This window comes from Nomascus leucogenys, chromosome 21 (genome assembly GCF_006542625.1).
Source record: "Nomascus leucogenys isolate Asia chromosome 21, Asia_NLE_v1, whole genome shotgun sequence".
Lineage (NCBI taxonomy): Eukaryota > Metazoa > Chordata > Mammalia > Primates > Hylobatidae > Nomascus > Nomascus leucogenys.
Genome location: NC_044401.1, coordinates 66,012,247 through 66,037,366, shown reverse-complemented (window position 1 = coordinate 66,037,366; position 25,120 = coordinate 66,012,247). Strand labels below are relative to the sequence as shown.

The window sequence follows — 25,120 nt, the reverse complement described above, 5'->3', positions numbered from 1 at the left end:
TGTTTTTCCTTAGAAACTGTTAAAAGGTATGCCTTGATTAGAAACTGAATGATCGTGTTGTAATACTGTAGAGATTATTAGATGTAGGAACTTAATATGAAAAGTAAATATTACTGCTTCTGGAAACAATGAAAGATTTAAGACAAAAAATTAAGAGAAGAACAGAGAAAATCAGTCTTACCAACAACTTTGAGCTCAGCACTGGAATAGACAAGGCCATGTTTGTTTTCTGCTATGCATTGGAACATTCCAGAATCAGTCACACTTAGGTTTGATATTGTAAGGGCACCATTTTCTATCTGTATTCTCTCCTAGATGATAATAAAAATCTTTCATATAAACAAACATACCACTTTAGAATAAAAATGAACTGACTATCATTTCACGCATACACAAACTTCCTGCATTTTTCTGAGAGTATTAGACAGGATGGCCTGAAATTTAACCTTATCCTTATTTTAAATGTGAAAGACTAATTTACATAAGAGCTACACATTAGAAATACGAATTAACATCCTTCAGTCCAAAAGTATATCATAAAATAGATAACAAAGCAAGAGGTAAAATATGCAACCATTTCACTTTTTCCCCTACAGTTAAAGTTTCTTAAAAATGTACCATGACTTTAAAAAATGTTTTATGAGGTTGATTTTTATGCCATCAGTTGGAAATGTTTTCACTATATTTTTTCAAATCATGCAAGTTAAAAACATTATAAAATCTGTGGATTAGAAAGGTTTCTGGGAAACACATATATTTACCAGAGTTTTTAGGTAGTATGAAAGGTTAGGTACGGAAATTGAAAGAACATAATTGACTTAGTATACAAAAAAAGGGCAAAAATGACATGGCTTGAGAAGAAGAGTGATGGAGAAAATAAGTACTTACATAACAAGGTAACCAAGTAATAGATACATTCATTCTCCAGAGGCCACACCAAGTTGTCAAACAGGAAAAGGAAATTATATCCTAAATTTGATTAAAGTAAGGCCTTCTCTAACTTCAATACCAAAAAACAGTAGATTATTTTACAGACTGAATTCACACCGTGACTTCTTCCCAGTGAAATGTCATGCTGAAAAGCTCTCCTCACTGGCAGACTTGGTACTTGATTTGATATTTTTCCTCCTGTACCGCTGCTTAGAAGTAAAGGAAAGTGTGCAAACTCAATGGTTTATTTTGGTACTAGAGACTAAAGAAAGCATGTGCTAAACACAACGTGAGGAAAGGGTGGATTTACCAGGCCTCTAAATCCATTTTAGATCCATGTTACCTTACCTCTAGCACTAGGGCTGCTCCATCTTTCAGCCATCGGTAGGAGGGCTTGGGCTTGCCACTTGCCCTGCATTCCCAATAAAGACTGTCCTCCACGGCTATTTCCACATCCTTTATGAGTTGAACCCAATGGGGCTTTGCTTCAACGAAAGAAAAGGGAGAAGAAAAGAAATTTAAACCACCCGGCAAATAAAATGTTTTTATTATTTTATTATCTTATCTGGACTAATAGAAATGGACATGATAAGGAGAAACAGATTGATTTGAGAACAGAGGCTAGAATTATATTTCATTTACTAAGTATCTACTCACTGGCTGTATGAAACGTTTCTACATTTGAGGATGGATGTTGCAATCTGTTATTTCCTAAGGCAAATTAAGTATGCTTTCTCTATTTTCAAAATTCTGAGCACTGTATTATATTATTTAGATATCTATTAGTAGACAGTAATACAGGTACACAAAACTGATTTTGTTTTCCAAGTGTATTTTTGAATCATGAGATCACAACTGATGATAACGTAATAAGTGAATGACAGCATATATTGTTCTTAATTATGAACTAAAAATTAACATCCATAGGAGAGAAACTTCTATGAGCCGAGGAAAAAATATTTTCCACAAGTTAGAAATAACTTAATTAAATACAAACCAGTGAGCATCTTAAGAACCTCTGAGTGAATTAAGATCAAAGCAGGAAAAGATGGATAAGTTGGTTCAACTTGAATCATGTGATTTTTTGCCAGAAAAAGAAGTAACTGATGCAACTTTAAATTATGTATGCAAATAAGTTCAATCAAGTGAATTTATCATTTTCGACTTATGCTTTAGAGGGTATTTGGAAAATTCATTTTACAGATGAAACCATCGTACCACTTACAATGAAAGTCACTTACTATATACAGTATATCCAGCCAAGTCTCAGCTTGTCTTTTAAATCTAAAACTGGGAGGTGAGATGTCTTACTGGTTTCACATTGCATTATGCATGTGATGTGTACTGTGGGATTCACATTTCCATCCTCCATATGGAGAAACAGTTTATCTATTTCTATTTAATTGCAACCATGGGAAGATTTGTCTTTTCATTTCTAGCTCATAAAATTACTTTTTTATAAATGAAACTGAAAAGAAACTATGGCTATTTAGCTTTTACAGAAAATGTATTGGTCTAAGTTTTCTCTTTTATGTGTGTATGTGTGTGTGTGTGTAAATATATATATATATATAACTTGCTCAGTATGAAGTGCAGTTCAGTACCAAATCACTTCTCTCTATATTAAAACACATTTTCTTTTTCTTTCAGGAATGATCAGCCTGAGATGGAATATGACGGTGAATAGACTCACACATCAGCCTCTTATAGAGACCCAAGTTTCTAAAAAAAAAAAAAAAAAAAAAAATCCCACAAGCTTCCCATAGTAATACTCTTCTCCAAATGGGAGGATAATTTGCTGGACTAAAAAATCCTGAAATCATAACTGCCACAACAATTCTGATTTCTCCCCTTATTCCATCATATGAGATGCAAATATTCTATAGACTATTTTTCACATGAAATATTAGAGCAGATAACCAGAGAACTGCATGGCATCTACTTAATATATTAATGTTAAACAGAAATTGTAAGGCAACTTTCATGAAATGCTTTATGCCATTAATTTCTGATTTATTTTTTAGGTATGTATCACATTACCTACACAATGGACTAAAGCAATAGTCTACCTCTTTTACTAAGTATGGCAGACACTGTTGGTTTTCTATTGTGCATTCATTTCCTCTCTTCCTTATTCCTAAAATAACACCAATTTTTAATTCAGTTGTCCACTCTTCCATGACCTCACATTGTCTATAGAAACATGACATTATTCTCTGTTCCAAAGTGAAGCACTTAATTGTCCAATCTAATTTCTCCTTGCCAGTGACTGGTTTAGGAATGAACATGTAGCCAGTGAGGTTTGAGGAGAGGACTTCTAGATGTTTTGGAGAAAGGAAGGATGAGTAACAACTGATGTGCTAGTCACTGCTGGCAGCCATTTTGTGATCATAATGGAAACTAACATGCAGAAAAAGGGAAAAAACATAGACAAGGGCAGAAAAAGTAATCACAAAGAAACTGGGTTGTGGCCTGATGACAAGGTAATTAAATGACCATTTAGCTTTGGATCTCCTCATCATATGAAACATACAATTGTTTATTATGTATACAGGGTTTCTGTTATATAGAGCTAAAAATACTTTTACTGAAACATCAATACACTTGTTATATCCTGTGTGTTCCCATAGTGGTCACTTCTTATCCTAGATCAAGTAGTGGTTGCGCAGAAGGAAGGAACTAAGCTAGAGTATGAGAAAAGGTTACTTGCTTTGTTGGGGCCTTCGAGCTGGACAGCCACATGGGTTAAGTGCTTGCTCCCTCACCCCCTATTTCCATAGAATCCTAGGAACCCAAACACCTTGAAATCTGGGTAAGTTCTGTGCTATACATTCTAAACTAATTATGCAACAAGATGGGAGAGTTACAAAACAGAATGACTCATGCTACCAAACAATGCCTCCATTTGTTTCTGACAGATCCTAAAATCTTACAATATAATAACAAGTGTTAATCATGCCAGAAGTAATGCACTGGTAGACTTCATATTTTTCAAGGCGGGGGGGTCATAAGACCTATAATTTTAGTATTTGCCTTTGCAAACTTTTCTTCTTTGCAACATGCACATATGCTTTCCAAGGATGTGTTGCAAGATGTTTCAATTTCCAATTTCTAAAATAAATAGAATATAATGCAATTTACCTTTTACAAGAGTGGTCAATTCCCACTAGTTTTACAATGTTTGTAATGATTAAAGTGCAAATACATATTCACTGAGCTGAACATATATGTCTCCATATATTTTATAAGTCCGTTTTGTAAAATTATATATTTATTTTTTCTAAGTCATGTTTTCATCAAAAACTTAGTTTTCTTAAAATAAGAGGTTTGAAAACAAATTTCAAAAAAAGGCAATCTAATTTTCCTACAAATAGACTCTAAATAAAGGTGACATTATTATTCTTTCCTTACCCCAATTGAGCAGTACATCAAATAAAAGTGATTGCAAATTAAAGGCAGCAAACAGAGTACAGATACATTATTGGAAGGGATAGAATAACACTGAAGAACTCAACAAGAGCCAGAGTTCATGTGGTTTGCTTAATACAGTAATTGCAACTTTTCTCAAAAGGCAGTTTTTTTTTTTTCTCTTTAGTAGAAGTAACAAAGAAAGATATACAACCTGTTTTCTAGAGGAGAAGACAAACAGAAAAGAGATCTCTCTCTCTAATGTGTTTAAGTGTGTGAGAGGTTATTCTTAGGAAAAAAATATGAAATATTTCATCTTTGCATGAATCATTTTAAAATGCAAAATGAATATATTATGTCGCCAACTTCATTACAAAAATTTATTTCTTTTTAATTCCCCCTATGATAAATGTTTATCATCACTTAACAAAATGTTGAACAAAACGTTTAACCAACAAGTTGAACATTGGGATTCTGCTATAATCTCTTACCCCTAAACAACAACCATATTTTATAGATGAGAAAGTAAAAGCTAAAACTCCAATTTGCCCAAAGCAGATGCTCACCATAGTAAGTGAGACGCCCTCTGGCAACATTTTTTCCTCGTGAATTCTCAGCAATGCATTCATAGGAACCTGCATCTTCCTGTTGGAAGTTGGGGATTTCAAGCACACCACTGAACTTCCTTAATTTAATTTTGCTGGAAAATGGCAGCCCATCACTTCTTCTCCAATTAATCTGAGGTATGGGACTAAGAAGAAAATCGTCAAGTTGTCTGCTATTGTCTGGAAGCCTTTTCGACTTGAGAAAATAAAGCTTTTAAGATTGAACAAGAAGGCACAGGATTTTAAATGCAGAAAACCACTTTCAATGGTCAATTATATAAACCTGATAAAAAGATTTAACTTAACTCTTTAAGTTGATATTTTAATAAAATAAACTGCATTTTTCTTGACATGATTTCAAGCAAAAAGCCTAATACAGACCCACTGTATTAGATTACAGCAAATGAACAAGAAAAAAAACACCCACCAATTTATGAAATTAGGCAGGCAGAGTAATTTTCTTCAAATCGACTTTAAATATTAAAGTTTCAAACTAAATTTTATATGTGCATTTCCCCTGCATTTTATTTTTCCTTTGCCTCAAAATGAAAGTAAATTTTAGAAAATAAAAAAGAAGAGTCTTTCAAAAACCATCCTGATTCCTTATAGCAACCTAATATTTCAGCACATAGGAGTACATGTTATAAAACTTACTTTCCAAGGGCAAAACATTCCAATTTCACAGTCGAACCTTTAGCTGCTGGAAGAGTTTCTGGAAACTGAACTTCTATTTTAGGTTCATATTCACCCATCACACCTATAAATCCACAATATAAAGTTAATCGTTTCAATATTTCCTTTAGAATTGCCTCGTTTTTCTTAAATAAAACTTTCTTTTGCTCCCATTTTGAACCAGCTCTTCTAGTGATTTCAATTAAATAAAATTTAGTCTACACAGCTCAGATTCCCTTTTAACAGCCATCAAGTTGTTGATGAAACAGATTTTTTCTTTAATAATTTTTTAGTGGTGCTTTTTAGCCTATATCAAAATATCCAGAGCTTTAAAAACCCTGAACTAACTTGGGTCAAACATGCAATATTAATAAACATTTAAGAACTTTGGGTTTCCTGATTCATAGGTTACCACGTACAGAGCAGTCCCAAGAAAACCACTAAACCTTTTACATTACACGAAATGGGAGGCTTTGAAATTGTGTATTCAATTTTGACATTGCTAGTCAAACTGACATATATATTATTGCTTCCTGAAATTTCCCTAAAGAACAAAAATTATGGCAGGGAATTTACTTAATGATACCCTAGTAGCAGAGATACCAATCTTAAACTTATTAAATGGCTCCCTGGAGTTAAGAAACAATGACTTCATAAATGGGAAAGGTCAAATTCAATTATAACTGACTGGAAAAAAGTGCTTCAATGCTTTGTGGTCATAGCATTATGCTGTATCAGATATGGTTTTGTGTAAATGGGTCAACTACCCAGGCTTACGGATCTGCTTCCTCGGCAGCTCATAGACTCCCCTTAAACAACCATCAAGGTGTTGATGAAACAGATTTTTTTCTTTAACGGTTTTTTTAGTGATGCTTTTTAGCCTATAACAAAATATCCAGAGCTTTAAAAACCTCAAGCTGGCAAAGGTCAGGACAGGTGACTTCATGGGAGTGCAAACTGAGCCCCGGGCTCAGAAGGGTCTCATGCTTGGTTTAAGTCTTTGCCACTGCTGTCTTAAAATTCTTAATGATTTTTGAACATGGGGCACTCATTTTTACTTTGCACTGGTCCCTGCAAATTATGAAGCTTGCCCTGGGTAAGAATTATGCATAAGGACTGTGATTTATCAAATCATTTTTGTCAGCGTACTCATAAAATAGTCTTTGTGCCAAAAAACACGAAGTGACAATTCTTCTAGATGTACTTTTTACATTTTCCCAGTTGCTTTTGTTTGCGGCCTCAGCACCACTTGCACTCAGAATTGCACTTGGAGAAGTTTCATTACCATCAGAACGTAGCACCAAAGGAGTTGGAGAGCCCAGCACTCGGGCATTTGTCACCATACTTGTCACCACACATGTGTAATTTCCCACATCAGATGGCTCCACCTTAGATATGTAGAGGTGCCCTGTCTCCTGAGAGACAAATCTCCGACTATCTTCTTCAACAAACGATGGGTATTCATTGAAGATCCAAGCATATGACAGTTCTAATAAAATTGTTGAAGAGAGAAAGAAATTCCATCATTAAGGACAGTTTTCCATTGTGTCCTTAATGCATCTATACAAACATCAACTTTACTTCCAAGTAGTGCTGAGTGTTTTTGTTGCAGGCCATGAAGAGAAGCAGTTAAGAGAAATAACTCTCAATTTATTCTTTATTATTATAGAGGACACCGTTGATTAGCATCCTGGTGGGACAATATTATTACTGTCATAATATCTCTGCTTCAGGCACTTTCTAACAAGCTTCTCTGGTCTTGCTCAGTTTTAATTCGTATCTCCATCCTGCCTCTACCATGATATTTCAAAATTAACAATCTAATCACGTCAATTCCTGACATCAAACTTAGTGAAGTTCTTTAACCTCTCAGGCATAATGCAAAATTGCTTAACCTGAATATGAGGCCCTTCATGGTTAAGGTCCTGCTGAAAACCTTAGCCTCTGAGAAGCCCCATGCTCTCTTTTGTCCCTGAATCTTTTGCACATGCTGCTTCTGGGGCCTGTAACTCCTGTTGTCTCTGTCCTGTCTTTGGCTTTCTCCACTTTCAACACCAACCGCATTCTTTGAGATAACCTTCAAATGGTTTTCAAAGCTTGGTTCCAGCATAAGGAATCACCTCCTCAGGTGAACTCTTCCTCAATCCTCCTTCTCTGGATTGAAGCTCCTATATAGAGTAATTCTAAGCTTATTTCAACTAAAACACTTATCAATACGTAACATTCTACTTACTTGTCTGTCCTCCTATCACTTGTTAAACAAGCGATGTTAGTTTTTATTTCACCTGCCCTTCTCCCTCCTCCAAATTAGCAAAATGAAACACTCAAAGGCATTTAGTAGGTCCTCAATAAAGATTCATGGAGTTAGTTAAGGATACAATTATGCTACTGACTAACATCTATGTAAAGTACAGTATGAGAGTTTTCTTGAACTTTATGGCCAAGGTGAATCAGTTTTCTGCAAAGGAACCATTGTTTTTCTCTTTTGTGATAATGAGGGCTAGATAATAATATGCCACTTTGTTCTGGAGGCCCAGGTTGTTCAGTGCCAAGTTGAGATTTAAGCACAGTTACCGTGGTTGGCTCACTGGCTTCCTGCTTTCTTGAGCCCTATTTTCTCTTGGTTGCATTAACTCTACTGTATTGATTCATTACTGTAGTGCTTTCCCAATAGAGTTTCTTTAAAAAAAAAAAAAAAAAACTTTTGGAAAACATGGAATCAAAATAAATTTAATGAATAACAAGTTTAAATATATTTAAGAGATAATTCCATTGGTGAAGGTATTTCTTTTTGGTAAAGGGAACAGTAAATCAATATGCAAATAACAATGAGATAAGGAGAAGGGTTAGATGAGAGCTCCCATGAGTTTCAGAGGAAGGACAGGTGCCATTCTTTCATGGCTGAAGAACAGGCCTTAAAGGACAGGAGAACACCCCAACAAGCAGGGATAAAAGCGCTCCAAGTAGAGTGAAGAACACGGGAAAAGGCCAGCAGAGAAGAGAACATGCTAAGGACCTAGAAGAAATAAAACATGATGACTAATTCCCATTCACAATGCAAATGCTTGATGTCTCCAAATATTAGCAAGCCAACTACAAATTATACAGACATCCAGAAACATTGGCTTTAACCTCAAACTGATTTTTAAATCATGCTGTCATAGTGGTAAAATGTTTCATGAAATTTCAGTCAGTCATGTGGGAAGTCGTGAGCTCTAAAATCACTTATTGGGTTGTATGAAATAAATGCATCTCAAACATTACTCTATAGTTATTCTCATGCCTATCCTAATGATGCTTTTCTCTTGCAATAGTATTGAGTAAACCACAGAGGAAAATAACACTAGCAAGGTAGGCTGAGTTTGTTCTGCAGTTGTTAAAACTGGCAGCTGTTGTAGCAAGAGCCCTTCAGGGTCTTCCTGCTGCTCTTAAGCATCCAGTTCCACCCCAACATTCCCCAACTCCGGCAACCTCACTTTGCAGTAAAGGAGGGAAAGCAATCTTTCTCTGCTTTCCAAAGTGTTCCACACATGAAACTAACAAGATTGTCCTTCTCCCTTTTATCCAGCCAGATATCTACTGTTCTCCAATATAGCAGTCCTTAGCAGGGCATTAGGAATAAAAAGTCAATCCTATTAACCCAGTTTATACTAAAAAAAATGGCTGAGAAAAAGAACTCTTATTCAGAGTCAGAAAACCAAAAATCTGGTGAATTCATGCAAGATAATATTATACAGTAATAAGAATGTATGAACAATAACTCCATGCAACATATCACAAATATAATTCTGATTCAAAATGTTTAACTCAAAATATGCGCATAACTCCCTTTATAATGTTTATTTTAATCTAAAGGTTAATATTATTGATACTTAAACATTATTATATAGTTATAGAGATACTGTAGTGGCGTTGCCTATATGACACAGTAACTGATTGACTGGTAGGAGAAGGAAGAAAGCCAAAATTAAAATCATTTTAAGGCTGCTCCCAAAATGAAAATGAAGTGGATAGGCACAAATCAAGGTGTAGATGGGTGCAGACATGGAGGTTCCTCCTTAGGTTTCACTTCAAGAGAACCTACGGCACAGAACACAGTTGACTGACGGCCTCTACCTGCTACCCCAGGAGCACTGTGGCCACACACCTCCCTGCGCTACTCCTAGTACTGAACTGGATGGAGGTGCTAATGCTGGCTCGTTCCTGCCCCATGAAGGATTTCTCTAATGGGCAACTTCGGCTCGGCAACTCCCCATTTTTACGGCTACGGTATCCTCAGAACTGTGCTCTGGTCTGACATTCTTCCTAAGCAAGTTTTCCTCCCCACTCTCTGTTCACCAACATGGGACCTGACTCGCAGTCTGAGGCTCTCTGCCCATTTCTGCTCCTTCACCTTTTTTCCAGTTGTTTTTTTTTTTTAATAAAAAAACTTCTCCAGTTTTTTTTGTATAAGTCTGATCCTTTAGTCCCATCTTGGTGTATGTGTCTCAGGGAATCTCAACATGGGGTTTCTGAAATTGAGTAACAGACTCTCCTCTGTATTTAAAATTGCTCCTCCCCCTTGAATTCTGAGAGAATGCCCATTTTCATTGACTTCCTTTCCTAGGGGTAACTGTCCCTCTCCCCAGTTTCCGCTGAGACAATCCCCTCACGTCACTCCCATTCTTTAAATATGCAAACTGACTCCTGATTGATTCTTGGTACCTGCCCTCCAGGCAAGTGAAGGCAAGACAGCATCCAAGAGAAAAACAGTGTGAGGCTACTCTCAGATCCCCACTGAAGGAAGAAGAAAAAAATTCACCATTTACAGATTTCACCACCAAAGAAGAAAATATTTCACCGTCTCCATGGGCCAAATTGCTGTGCAGGCCTAAACCTTCATATAAACCTTGACAACAAATGGAAAGAAGCTTCTGTTTTGTCGAAGTTAGGATTTCTGCATCCTTCGTTTAGGAAATAGTGTAATCAGGCAAATTAGGAGGTCTATCTCAGAGTGGTATACTAATATCCCTTGAATTACACTGGGCTTACATTCTTGAACAACCCTTCAATGCAAAATTTCAGTGATCTGTATAAAACTGTCCAGAAAATACACATCCTATATACTTCATAGTATTGAAAGCCATTTTAAAAAATGGTTTTATAAACAATCCCTTTCTCTTTGTATCTCAGCAGCACAATAAGCATAATTTTATATTAAAAGCAAAATAATATGGTCTACCTATTGAAATGATGATATGTAACTGAATAATCCAATGATCTTCCTCCACCAATTCTCCCAAACACAACCCCAGAAAATCAAGAGAGTAAAGATCCTTGACGAACAACAAAGAAAAACTAACTCTAAGGTTTTGAGCTTGGAGAAATGGAAGAAACAGGAAAAGTAGGAGGAGCCACTCTGGGGCTGGAAAAAGGTATAGTAAAAATAGTTTTTGAGACTCAGACTGAGGGTCTAGACACAAATGTTCAGTGAGTGGCTGGCAGATTCAAATGTAAGCTTAAGAGAGAGTCTGGGCCTAATAATGGTGGGGTAGGCAGAATAACTGTCCCCAGAAAAAGTCGACACTCTAATGCCTGAAACCTGAAAATATGTTACTTGATATGACAAGGGGGAATCCACAGACCATTTGATGGGAACAATCTTGGGTTATCCAGATCGGCCTAATGTAAACCCAAGAGTCCTTATAAGAGAGAGGCAGGAGGGTCACAGTAAGGGAAAAGGAAACATGACCACAGAACCAGGTATGGTAGCCAGAGAATGACATTTCAAGGTGCTGTGCTCTTGGTTTGAAGATGGAGAAAGAGACCATGACCTAAGGAGTGCAGGTGGCCAAAGGGAGCCAGAAAGGCAGAAAAACAGATTGCCCCCTTGAAACTACATAAGCAACATAGGCCTGCCAATTTCTTGATTTTTAGCCAAGTGAAACTGATTTTGGACTTTGGACCTCCAGAACTGTAAGAGAATATATTTGTGTTGTAGTAATTTGTTTCAAGAGCAATAGGGAAGTAATGTACATGGCAAAGGTGATTACGTTAGCCATCTCGCTGTGAATTCTGGTAGGCCCACTGTAATCACCAGGGACCTTAGAAGGGAAAGAGAGGGGCAGGAGAGTCACAGAAGGAGGTATGACTACACCAGCAGAGGTCTAAGCCATATAATCACTTGCTGGTGGCCAAGAGCAAAGGAACATGGGCAGCCTCCAGAAGCTGCAAAAGGGAAGGAAATGGATTCTCCCCTAGAGCCCCAAGGAGTAAAGCCCTGCTGACACCTTGATGTGAGCCCAATGAGACTTGCATTGGACTTCTAATCTGCAGAACTGTAAGGGAACAAATGTGTGTTGTTTAAAGCAGGGGCTCCCAATCCCCCTTTTTCACGGACCAGTACTGGTCTGTGGCCTGTTAGGAACCAGGCCAAACAGCAGGAGGTGAGCAGTGAGCAAGCAAGTGAAGTTTCATCTGTATTTACAGCTGCTCCCCATTGCTCACCTTACCTCCTGAGCTCTGCCTCCTGTCAGATCAGCAGCAGCATTAGATTCTCATAGGAGCACAAAACCTACTGTGAATTGCACATGTGAGGGATCTAGGTTGTGTGCTCCTTATGACAATCTAATGCCTGCTGATCTGTCACTGTCTCCCATCACCCCCAGATGGGGCCATCTCGTTGCAGGGAAACAAGCTCAGGGCTCCCACTGATTCTACATTATAGTGAGTTGTATAATTATTATATATTACAATGTAATAATAACAGAAATAAAGTACACAATAGGTAAATGTAATGTGCTTGAATAATCCCCAAACTCTCCCCGACACCCACCCCAGTCCATGGAAAAAAATTTCATCGACAAAACAGATCCCAGGTGCCAAAAAGTTTGGGGACTGCTGACTTAAAGCCACTAAGTTTGTAGTAATTTGTTATATTGGCAATAGGAAATTAACACAAATGATGATAGCTAACAATGATCAAGTGTTTGTTATATGCCAGGTATGGCGCTAAGTGTTTTGGCTAGAATTAAAAAAAAAAAAAAAAATACAGATGAACAGAGACAAAAAAAAAAAAGTAAAGAAAGGCTGTAATTGAAAAGCCTCAAGAAGAATCAGATTTTATTTAATATGATTATAAGATCAATATAATGTTGAGGTATTCCAAAAGAGATATCAAACTACAACCCCCAAACAAATAAATGAGTGATTACTCTTTTCAAAGATTCACACCCTCGAAGACATAGAAAAAAACCAAATTTGCATTTAATAGAGTTGTACACTGTCATGAGAGGTATGCAGAAATTTGTAGCACCTATCTTTGTTTATAGACTTTCTCTGAATGGATGGAATGAAACATAACTTTTATGTCTTAGAGAGAAGAGCTGTACTAACTTTTCATTTATTGCCTCCATGACTATGTTTATATATATATATGTAAATATATATCATTCTGACTGAAAATATTTGAGAATAATGTGATTTATACATTCTGAATATAGAAAAAAAAATCTATGGTAATACTATCAGAGTTTACTTATCATAAAATTCTGCGTTTGCAATAAATGTTAATTGTATCAAAGCAAAATCCATATCAAATCAGCATTCTTTGGAGATTTCTCAAAATCATTTTATGTACTATGATAAATAAAAAGCTGTAATAAAAATGATAATTTGATATACTCAAACAAGCTAGACTTTACAAAACCTTTCACAACCTCTTGTGTAAATCACAAGCACATTATGCCAAACTATATGGCCAGTGGGCTTTCTATTAACAATGCTATGTGAATACTAGGAATACGAATTTTTTTAATTCAAAAGCCAAGAAGTTTTACCAGTCAAAGCCATAAATTTAAAAAATGAAGTCCTGAAACTCTGCTTTCTAAAAAGTAATATGTGATGAATGACATTCTGCCTCTAGCTACATTCCTTCCCTGGTCACTTAAGTATAAGACCAGTCAATTTAACATGAAATATGTCACTCTGGCGTTTACCTGGAGATACGTTAATACATATAATACTGACATTTAAGTTTTTATTTGTAGTTCCATTGTAAAATTCTATTATGAAGGACATTTAATCCTTCTATAGCCACTTTCCAGAAGAAATTATGTCAAACAAAATTGCAGTTAGGCAAAATTTAAAAGTAACTTGGGCCATTTTCTGTGATGCCAACTGGGAAGTCTGACCTACTTTAAAACAAAGCATATTTAAAAGTGTGTGAAAGCTTGCTTGATGTCATTCAAGATTTTTATCACCGATTTATACAAACAGGAAGAAGATTTTGCTCTGATGCTTACAAATCACACCACTTTGGTGGAAAGTCGGATGCAGTATGTACCCAATGATCTAAAACAATGCAGAAAACTAAGGATAATTTAAGGTTCAAATAACACATAGTCAATGGTTAGGATTGAAGAGTCTGCACTGTAAAGCAAAAGACATCTATCAGCATGTTTAACATTTCGCTGCTTTATCTTTTAAAAGTTGTATTGTAAGTTGTTGCTTTGTGGATGACACTATTATATACTGTATGTTTCCTTGTTTAGACTATAAATGTCTACTAATCCATTCTGATTTAGGATACTACCAAGTCTGACTTGTGAGGGTCCTAAGATAAGGAGAACAATGACCAAGGAGGAAAAACATTAAAAATGCTATTTCCTTTCTCACCTCATATTTTAGGTCTGGTTCTAGGCCAGAGGTTAGTGCACTACAACTTGCCTGCTTTGTTAACTAAATATATTGGAACACAATCACACTCATTCAATTACTATTGTCTGTGGCCGCTTTTATGCTATAAAGAGTTAAGTAGATGTAAAAGAGAGTGTATGGTTCATAAAGCTTAAAATGTTTATCTGACCTTTTAAGAAAAGGTTTGTTGAACCTTGTCCTAGGTCAGTGATATCTAGAGATCAAGTTATGAGCTTGACAATCCCTTAACTGTCTTATTTTATTTTTTCCCCTCTTGCCTTTGTAGGGCTACCATGGTGTCCTAACTCCTACACGAAGCTTCACAAAGCTCATGCTAGGCCCCTAAGACTTTGGTACTCACTATTTCCTTTCTCTCTCTCTTGTTTTAGTCTCTGCTTTTAGTTGAGCATATATGAGCCATTTCTACTGGGTAATAGAGATAACACTTATCCAAGAGATAACAGTTTCCTGAGATACTATACCACTATATTCAGTTCCACCATTTTCTTTCAGGAACTGACACCACTGGGTACCAGCATCTTTCATCACATTGTAAATGTACAATATATTGCCACCCCTTATCTTCACTTTTGCTTTTCTTAGAGACAGAGTCTTTGTCTGTTGCCCAGGCTGGAGTGCAGTGGCATGATCTCAGCTCACTACAGCCTCTGCCTTGCGGGTTCAAGTGATTCTCCTGCCTCAGCCTCCCGAATAGCTGGGATTACAGGTCTCCACCACCATGTCCGACTAATTTTTGTATTTTTAGTAGAGACAGCGTTTTGCCATGTTGATGAGGCTGGTCTTGAACTCCTGACCTCAGGTGATCCACCTGCCTCATTGTCTTCATTATTAATGCTTCTTCCAGGGAAGCATCTTTCCTAACAAATGTCTCTTTTCCTGGTACCATGGCTGCTGCTATTGATATAGCAATGTCCTTCATGTGCCCAACTGAAGTGCTTACCTTCATATCTGTAAATGCAAAAAATGTGAAGAGCAACTCTGGAAGCTATTTTGTATTTTTGCTTGCATTCTGTATCCTTTCTTTTTCTCATGAGGAATTTTTTTAAAGAGAACATCCCCTCTCTCATCTCCAGTTCAAGTTCTTTCGGTGGGACTGACTACCCTTCGCTCCTTGCTCCAAAGACATCTCAAGATGAAGAAGTGTAATGATGGGACCAAATTCAAAGACACTCGAAACAGGATGCCCAGCAATGGCTTGGGGGGTACTGAAGAGGACCAGCAACAGCATTGGCAAGACATTTATTGACCTCCTTCCTTTGGCAAGGCTGCTAAAGAGGCATGGCATTGCTAAAGAAAGGAGTTTAAATTTTCACAGCAGAGAATGTGACATAGTGAGAGCTGGATAGAGTTACTGTAATATTTTAAGAAGCTTAGACAATTCCCTCATGCCACAGTCTCCAGCTTGCAGTTCCTGCAACCTCCAGCTTGTACCTGGACTTTCTGGTACAGTGATGAGGCTCAAGAAAAGATTCCCAAAATGACAGCACTGGCACTTGAGATAGAACGAACTGGGAATATAATGCGTTTCTTCCTACTTCCTCATTTTTAGTATCAAAATGTACCTTTTCAAAAGAGTTCAGAGCTCCTGAAAATGCTAGAAAGCAATCTTAAGATTAGCTCCAAACCAAAATGCTGTCAACACTGGACATTTCATTGCCAAGACCTGCTTTGTGTGCTGAAAGAAAGTGCTTTGTAATAGCACATTTTGCACACAGCCACGCTTGACACAACGTGCATTTTGGTGTGCAGATCTTAAATTTATGCCAAAGCCCTGTTGCCAGACTCACGCTTTCCTCATCGCTTATATTGAATAGCAAGCATTTTCTATGACTTCGGTGACAGTAAATAACAATTTCTTTTTCAGTTCAGTCCCGGAGAAGATAAAGAAGCTTACATCTCATGTGAGTGCTAATTGTAGACAATTACGATTTGATTGACCTGCCTTGCTATTAAAATGATATGCAAAATTTACACTGCCCTTGCAAAATGGAAATTTTCTTTAGTACAGCCTAACCATGGAAAGCCCATCCCTTAATGAATCCAAAGGTTGTGCTTCTGGTTTATCATTCCCACACCAACTCTCAGAAGCTAACTCCAGAGAGAGGCTTCATCAGGTTGCAAATGATACAAAAGAACCATACAGACAGAGAAAATGTGCAATAAAGTATCTGAAATAATTAAGGGCTAGCGAATAAAGGTGCTGCATCACAATAACACTGTCCATTCCACATTACATCTCATTTTCTTTTATCAAAATTTAAACTCTTTCCTTTAAGGAATGTCATGGGGCTTCACTGTTCTCTTCTTGCATTACAGGTGATTTTTAAAAGCTTAATAAAATGTCCATTTTCACTGGTAAACAGAAATGAGGTCATTAGCAGAAGATGAAGTCGCCCTGCCAAATCACAAGGGTCTTCTTACCAAGGACAATGAATGACTCCTTAGAAAGCTAGAGAAATGGTTTTCTGTCTCTCTCTCTCTCTCTCTCTCTCTCTCTCTCTCTCTCTCTCTCACACACACACACACACACACACACACACACACACACACACATGCACGCACAGTACTACTATTGACCATTAGTAGCACATCAAACTATTCATCAAATAGAGTTAAACACCATTAAAAAAAACCCTTATCTTAAAAGGAATCTTTTACTCTTTCTGAATGATACCTTTTCTGAATCAGTTAAAATAATAAGTGATGGCTTCATTATAAATTGCACAATTAAAATATATCAGAGCCACCTGACACTTAAGAAATAGTGGCTATATAAGTACTTGATTATGAAAGGAGATGCAGTTATGTCTGGATATGCAAAATAGACATGACAAAAAGAATGCCCCTAGAAACCAATAATCAAAAGTAACCCCAGTCCGTCCTTCAAAGCAGTAGGGCTCTATAAATGCTAATTTCTTCAGGCACTAAAGGACATGCTGGAGACTTCATAGCTACCTTAGATTGAAGTCAAATACAGATAGCAGTTTTACAGGCTTTGAGAAAAGTGATAGAAAAGAGTAATAAAAATAGTGTTTGTACTACCTCAGTAGTAAATATATATGTTTATACATACATTCATTCCTACCCCCCTACACTATCTTTCCAATCCTTGTCCATCTTGGCTATGGAGATATGTCCAGGAAAAAAAACTATCACTCTATGACTCTGTAGAAAAGTCTTTCAAAGCCTGAAAAAATAATTGCAACAGCCTTTCTGCAATTTTAATAATTTAGCTAAAAAAAAAGCCCTCCTGATGTAGAGAAATATGCATGAAGAAATTTAAGGTTACTGCTCAAATTCAGATTTCAGTTAAAATTCTCATTTGTTTAATGTTTGAGTCTTAAAATCTTTAAAATAATATTTATTGGCTAGGAGTGGTGGCTCACTCCTGTAATCCCAGCACTTTGGGAGGCCAAGGCGTGTGGATCACCTGTGGTCAGGAGTTCGAGATCAGGCCAACCAACATGGAGAAACCACGTTTCTACTAAAAATACAAAATTAGCCAGGCATGGTGGCACATGCCTGTAATCCCAGCTACTCCAGAGTCTGAGGCAGGAGAATCGCTTGAATCCAGAAGGCAGAGGTTCAGGTGAGCTCAGATCACACCAGTGAACTCCAGCCTGGACAACAAGAGCAAAATTCCGTCTCAAAAAATAATAATAATAATAATGTTTATCTGTAATTGAAAAATTACAATTATATATTTTTATGGGGTACTGTGTGATGTTTTGGTATATGTATACAATGCAAAATGCTTAAATCAAGTTAATTAACATATCAACTAGCTCACATACTTATCCTTACTTTGTGGTGAAATATACTCTCAGCAATTTTGAATTACATAACACATTATCACTAACTACGGTCACCGTACTGTTCCATAGATCTCAAAAACATGTCCCTCCTATCTAACTGAAATTTTGGACCCTTTGACCTACATTTTTCAATTCCCCCCTCCCCCGCTCCCCCACCACCAGCCTATGGTAACCACCATTCTACTCTCTGTTTCTAAAAGCTTGACTTTTCTAGATGCCAAGTGTAAGTGAGGTCATGTGATATTTGTCTTTCTGTGCCTGGCTTTATTTCACGTAGCATAATGTCTTCCAGGTTCATCCAGGTTGTCACAAATGACAGAATTTCCTCCTTTGTAAAGGCTTAATAATATTCCACCATGTATATACACAACATTTTCTTTATCCATTCACCTATTGATGGACACTTAGGCTGAGTCCCTATCTTGGGTGTTGTGAACAGTGCTGCAGTGAAAATGGGAGTGCAGATATCTCTTCAGAAATGGTCTCTTTCTGACCTTTGATTGAAAGCAGTTTTTACGTTGACCAATTGGCCTTTTTATCAAATCCTCCATTGTCATTATTTTATATTTGATACTTTCCTATCAATTGCTCCTTCTTTACAGTATACATCAATGCAATAAATAATTTCTGATCAATTAAAGATTTACCCCTGAAGAAATAGCTGATTCAGAGTCTAATTCAGAGTCTCTTTCACAATTACCACTACTTGAGAATAAGGAAAGTTAGACAGTGAGAAGTGAAAATTAGCAAGAAAATAAAACTTGCTCTTATTCTATTCATACCCTGTTCTTATGAGCCTCCCAGAAATGATGCTGTTTATGTCATTTAAGTGATATAAAGACATTTCAATCTAAAAGTAATTTCTAGTAGTAGCCATATTCTTGTTATTTAAATGGGTTTTCTTCATCCCTATTATATTTTTCAACACTCCACCTATCTATTTACCAGCACACCATTTTAAGTAATAGATGTGTGTTGAATTGGTCAATAAAGGTAAAGATGTAAGAATGAATGACAGGCATCCCGATGTACCATATATGAAAGGCAAAATTTTAACCAAGGAATTCTATAATACTGTATTTCAGGGCTATGCAGATCTCAGATTTTTTCTTTTCTTTTCTTTTTTGAGACAGGGTCTCACTCTGTTGCCCAGGCAGGAGTGTGATGGCAAGATCATGGCTCACTGCAGTCTTGGCCTCCAGGGCTCAGGTGATCCTCCCACCGCAGCCACCTGAGTAGCTGGGACCACAGTGCATGCCATGACGCCTGGCTAATTTTCTAATTTTCTGTAGAGACAGCGTCTCACCATGTGGCCCAGGCTGGTCTCAAACTCCTAAGTGATCCACTCACTTCGGCCTCCCAAAGTGCTGGGATTATAGGTATGAGCCACCACACCTGGCCCTTTTCATTTTTAAGGAGACAGTTATTCTAATCTGATTCTTGCTCTAATATAAAAATACTGAATTGATTGAATATTGGCTTCATTGTGATTGTCAAAATTACACAACAGTTCACTGAGGCAGATAGAGTTACAGAAATAAAAGCAAATGCGTCCTAATTCAACTTCAAAGCAGTGGCTCAGCTCATTTTTGCCTGAGGCAGAAAGCTTTCAAAGCTCATGCCATAGTCCTCAACTGGTAGAAAGGGCATTAGCCTTTCAAACCAAACTGAATATTTAATATAATCTAAATATGATGGTTCTATTTACAGTTATCCCTATGCTGTAGTAAAGTTTACATTTACTACTTAAATAATTTTCTTTCTGTTTATATTTTTCAAAAAAGAAACAACTATAATAGAAGTTATAAGAGCACTGTCCCCTGACATTTTTTAATTCCAACTATATTTACCTGAAACAAACAATACAAGGAAATGCAGTGCAACCACCTGCTCCCTCTTCCACACATTTTTGTATAAAGCAATTCTAATAAAGGAAACAGATCCCCTTGTGAAAAGAAAAAGCAGCAATCATTTGAGTATTCTTCCGCCGACATGATAAAATGCTTTTCTTTCCAAGAAGCAAATATGTAGATCTGCAGTAAAAGAGCATTAGATTCTGCCTTGATCAAAATCCAGAATAAACTTACCTAGGAATTCTAATCTGTTTGACACAAATGTTCATTCATTGATTCTCTTCCAAACGGAGAAATACTGAACTTTATTTCTTCAACTAGTGATTCAATATTACATTTTCCATTTATTCTCCCTATTTTCAAAATAAATTCCTATTAAACAAGTTGTCCTGATGATTTACCTTTGTTTTCGAAAATTCTTTTTCTTAATATTAACTGAGGTAATATGAAGATCTTTTCCGTCATTTACACTTCGGCAGTTCATATTCTGTTACAAGTAAAAGCAACACATCTATTTTGGTTACTCTGTGGGACTTGAGTCCTCTGTTTCTAGACACTTTTTCTGTCTTTTCTGAGACCATATGCTGTATAGGGCTCTGGGAATTACTGAACTGCTCATATTTGTTTTGTACCAAATTTTATCTCAACAACATATCTTCTGGGATATTTATGTTTATTTCTTTCATCCCTTTATTTTATTAATTCAATTAGTTCATCTTCCACTGGCATGTATTGAAGGGCCTTTCTAGGGTCTGATTTGAATGTGTTAAATCACAGGCTATTTAGAGTGCCATGTTTTAGATCAAGCAACCTCATAGCTATATTTTATTTCTGTCAGTCATAGACACTTATCCTACTTGGGCTCTGATAAAAATAATAAATTTTATCACTTCTCGTTAGAGAAGGATTTTCAAATTCAAATTAGCAAATTTTCTTTTGTACCATTTGGTCCCCAGAGGAAATGTGAAAAAAGGCAATCAGAACAGTCTTAGCAATAAGGATTTGGCCATCATCCCCTAGGGTGCCGGATGACCTTTAATGGTGGCTGGTAGACAGAACATAGAACATCTCTCCAAATTTCCTTTTGTCCTCTTATATATGAATATATGAAGGGAAGTTTCTCTGTCACTTAACAAGGAGAAACAACAAAGCTAATGTAGAGAACAGAAATTCAGAGTACAAAATACTGTTTAAGGACACAAAAGTGTTTGACTATTGCTATCTCTGATTGTTAAAGTAACCTGAAATGAGCCTTTTGGGTGCTTTTGGAAAGAGGACAGACCTCTGCATTGGAGTCACAGGATTTGAGGTTTACACTTGTCTTTGTCCTCTAGGTATGTGCCCTTTGATAAATTCATTTAAACTCTCTGGTCTCAGCTTTTTCTCTTACCTGAAAAATGAGAGGGTTGCACGAGACAGCTCTGGTTGCCAACCTGTGGGATGTGAATTCTTTAGGGTCTGTGGAATTTCCACAAGGATTAGGTAATCCATATGCATGCTGTGGCTGATGGAGAGACTGAACTAATTCTATATTATAAAATATGTATGCAGGTCTTGCTTTTTAAAACATGTGAGCAATACTGTGATTAACAAAAATATACTTCAGCCAAATAGTGTTCCTGAATTCATCATAACTTTTGGGTATCACATAATTTCTCTTTCAAAAACATGAAAACCAATAAAAGCAGCTAAGTTGACTTCTCACTGTGAGCCAAATTACTGATCTTGGCAACTTCCACACATTAACTTATTTCTTCCTCAAAAAAGTATAGGAGGAAAGTACTATTATCATCCTGTTTTACAGATGAGGTAACTAAGATAATGGAGGAAGCCCCACATAATATAGTTGGAAGGATCTGAATCCAGGGAGTGTGAGTCAGAGCCTGAACCACTACACAAAGCTGTCCTCTCTATGTAGCTGCTCGATCATGTGAGCAACAGTAACATTTTGACAGTTAAAATGTATCCAAGAATTCAAAAGGGTTGGGGAATGCAGGTGTTTAAGATCTCTTCTCACCCTTAAAATCTTAAATCTCCTCTACAGCTTTCATTTTGTACAAAAGAAGGTCTAGGGTAGTGGTTACAAACATGAGCATATGGCTGGGCGGTGGCGCATGCCTGTAATCCCAGTACATTGGGAAGCTGAAGAAGGTGGATGGCTTGATCCCAGAGTTCGAGACCAGCCTGGGCAACATGGTGAAAATCTGTCTCTACAAAAATTAGCTGGGCGTAGTGGTGTGTGTCTGTAGTCCCAGCTACTCAGGAGGCTGAGGTGGGAGGATTGCTTGAGCCTGGGAGGGCAAGGCTGCAGTGAACCGTAATTGTACCACTGCACTCCAGCCTGAATGACAAAGTGAGACCCTGTCACAAAAACAAAACAAAACAGAAGACACATATACAAAAAACAAACAAAGCAAATTAAAAGCAACAATTAAAACACATGACTAAGTTCCAACCCTGGTTCTGGTATCTGCTAGCTCTGTAAGCCAGGGAAAGATTCTTTTCCTCTCTATTCTTCAGTTTCCTTGTTTGTAAAATTAAAATGATAACCTTATAGGTGTGTCATGTGGATTAAATAAGATAATGCATACCAAGTCCATACAGGAATGCATAACAAATGATGAGTGTTCAATAAATGTTTGTGGTTAGTGTTCTTATTTTTGTTGTCATTTTGGTCTTGCTTCATTGTCCTCAGAGGGTATCCTACAAAGGAGGATCAAAATGTAGGTTCTGTGGGAGAAGCAGAGAGCCAGGGCTGAATACCACATACACTGCAGTGAACCAGCCCTTTCTGATTCAAGAAGTGAGGAAATAGTGTATGAGCGGGCAGACAAAAACAACTGGAGGAACTTAAGATACTGGCAGTGGAAAGCGATGCAAGCAGGTGTCAAACAAGTCTACTGTGCTTTGTTGACAGTAAGAAACTCCAAACTGATGATGTGTGGAGATGTGACTCCTATGGCCAACCAGATTGAATGGTGGAAGCTGATTTTTAATAGTGTTTTGCTGCAATTTTTGGAGACACAGAGATAAACACTCCTGGATGCATAAATACTATTATATATTAAAAACAGATGGGGAAAGTGGCAAGAATAAACCATCAACACAACTGACTAAATTGTATATATTTATAGACAGAGCAAAATAAAAGAACAATGCAGGAAATAAAAGAGGATTAAAATATTACTCTCAAGAGAATATAAGCCAATGAAAATGTTTCCAAAAAACTCATCTGGTCTCCCCTGAATAGAAAGTTAATAGGACTGAGCCTCGATTCTGAGAAATACTCAAAATGCAGAAATGCCAAAAGACAGCATGTTTTCTGCTAAATTAATCGGATAGAGCTAAGTTTGCCATGAAGGCAGGGGTTCACAGTACAGGTGGTGCAGAGTGAGCTGGGAGTCGGTCTACGGCTCTGAAAAGTGTCAAAAGCTAGCAGTGATTTGGAGTTCTATTTCTAACTTGCTACTTCCAAATGGGAATAATTATTTCTGAATGTCACTAGACTGTCTCTAATCTTAAGTCATGGAAATACCTCATCACCTCCCTATGTGGCTAGAGAGAACTTGCTTTGCCTTTAAAATCAGAACAGCTGTTCATTAAATGCTCATCCCCATGCCATTGTTTTGGGTGGTATCCAGATATTAACTGAATATGAGAGAAAGGTCTCCATTCTACTTAACTTTTGAAGCTTGATGATGACATACAACAAGGTAGGAAAAGAAACTTAATTTATATTTAACATTCTAACTCATCTATAAAATGGGACTCTGGTAATTAAAAATATTCTTTTCTCTCCTGTAGTTGATAAATTTGCATCCTGGGCTAAAGGGGAAATGTTTAAAGGTGGATGGTGGACCCATCGTAGCCCTCCCGGCTGATAGCTGAGGCAGATGGTCTAGCACTGGCTCTTGGAATAGCCAGTCATTAGTCCGTCACAGTGCCAGGACAGTGTCTGATAAATGTAATTGCACTGAATTAAAATCATCCTAGTGTTTCTCAAAAAGTAAGCCCCTAACATACAGCAAAAACCAGTTAACAATGATAAATATAAAAATGTACATGAATTTAAATAAAAAGTCTACACTGTAAATATTTATTGAGAATCTAATATATTAGAAGTTTATTGAGTATATAAAGCATCCCCAGAATATTAATTATGTAATTCTGATAATCAGATACACTCAAACTGAGTGGCTTTCAAATCACTGATTTTAGAATTTCAATTTCAAGTATGTAAGTATGACTCAAAAATTCAGTTTAAGAAAAATTATAGCAAGTGAGTACATAGAAGTTTCCATAACTGTTAAAAAAGAAAAAACACAAACATAGAAAATAGCTCTTAAAATCCAGTAATAGATTTATTTTTATAAAAAACTTCTCTACCCCCAAAAATCTATAAAATAAATCCCAGTAATTATATTTAGTCTATCACACATTTCCTGATAAATTATATTCTAAGAAATAACAAAAATAGTCTTTGAATACACAATATGCCCTACCCTTTTTTCTTCACAGGGCATCCCACAGAATTGCCTACAAGCATACAGGCAAGATAAAATGGACTGGCCTTTACAACTTCAACAAAGAAACCCCTTGTATTTGATACCATAGGAAGTCCTGGATAAAATCAGAGAAATCATATTTTATAAGGATTTATCAATTACTTATATTTACTTAAAAAACAGCTAGTCCACCACTTCCGTTTTTCATTTTTTATGTTAGTTACCACATTTTAATTTGATTATTAAAGTTAATCCCTGCAGTTTTCTGTATTAGAGATCCATACATGTACTCTGGCTGTTCGTCTTACACGACTGATTAATTTTTCATTTTGGATTCATACAGTCAACATGCAGCTTCAACCAACTTTGTGTGCAAGTTGCTGAGAGGAGAAATTGAGGTATTTAAAAATAGAATTTTAATTATTAAAAACTACTGATCTTTATCTCTCAAATACTGTATATGAGTAGATATTTTATAGGCAAACTTTATGGGATTATACTGGCTTTTATATTAGTATTTAAAGACAAATCAAATCACCTTTATGTGGTCACTGAATTAATAAATTGGATTAATTCTGGAAGTTATTTTAACACATTGCTCAATAGGTAAGAGCTTGCTAGTTACATAAGGGAAA

General features: G+C 36.6%; 1 protein-coding gene across 1 annotated transcript in view; it reads right to left on the bottom strand.

Moving 5' to 3' along the window:
* CNTN3 (contactin 3) overlaps window positions 1-25,120 on the bottom strand; it is a 350,216-nt gene that overhangs the window by 97,733 nt on the left and 227,363 nt on the right. Inside the window, exons 6-10 of the mRNA XM_003264908.3 lie at window positions 6,901-7,104; window positions 5,598-5,700; window positions 4,905-5,089; window positions 1,279-1,415; window positions 182-311 (exon numbers count right to left, since the gene is read on the bottom strand). Coding sequence (XP_003264956.1) covers window positions 182-311; window positions 1,279-1,415; window positions 4,905-5,089; window positions 5,598-5,700; window positions 6,901-7,104 — 759 coding nt within the window. The remainder of the gene's footprint in view (window positions 1-181; window positions 312-1,278; window positions 1,416-4,904; window positions 5,090-5,597; window positions 5,701-6,900; window positions 7,105-25,120) is intronic.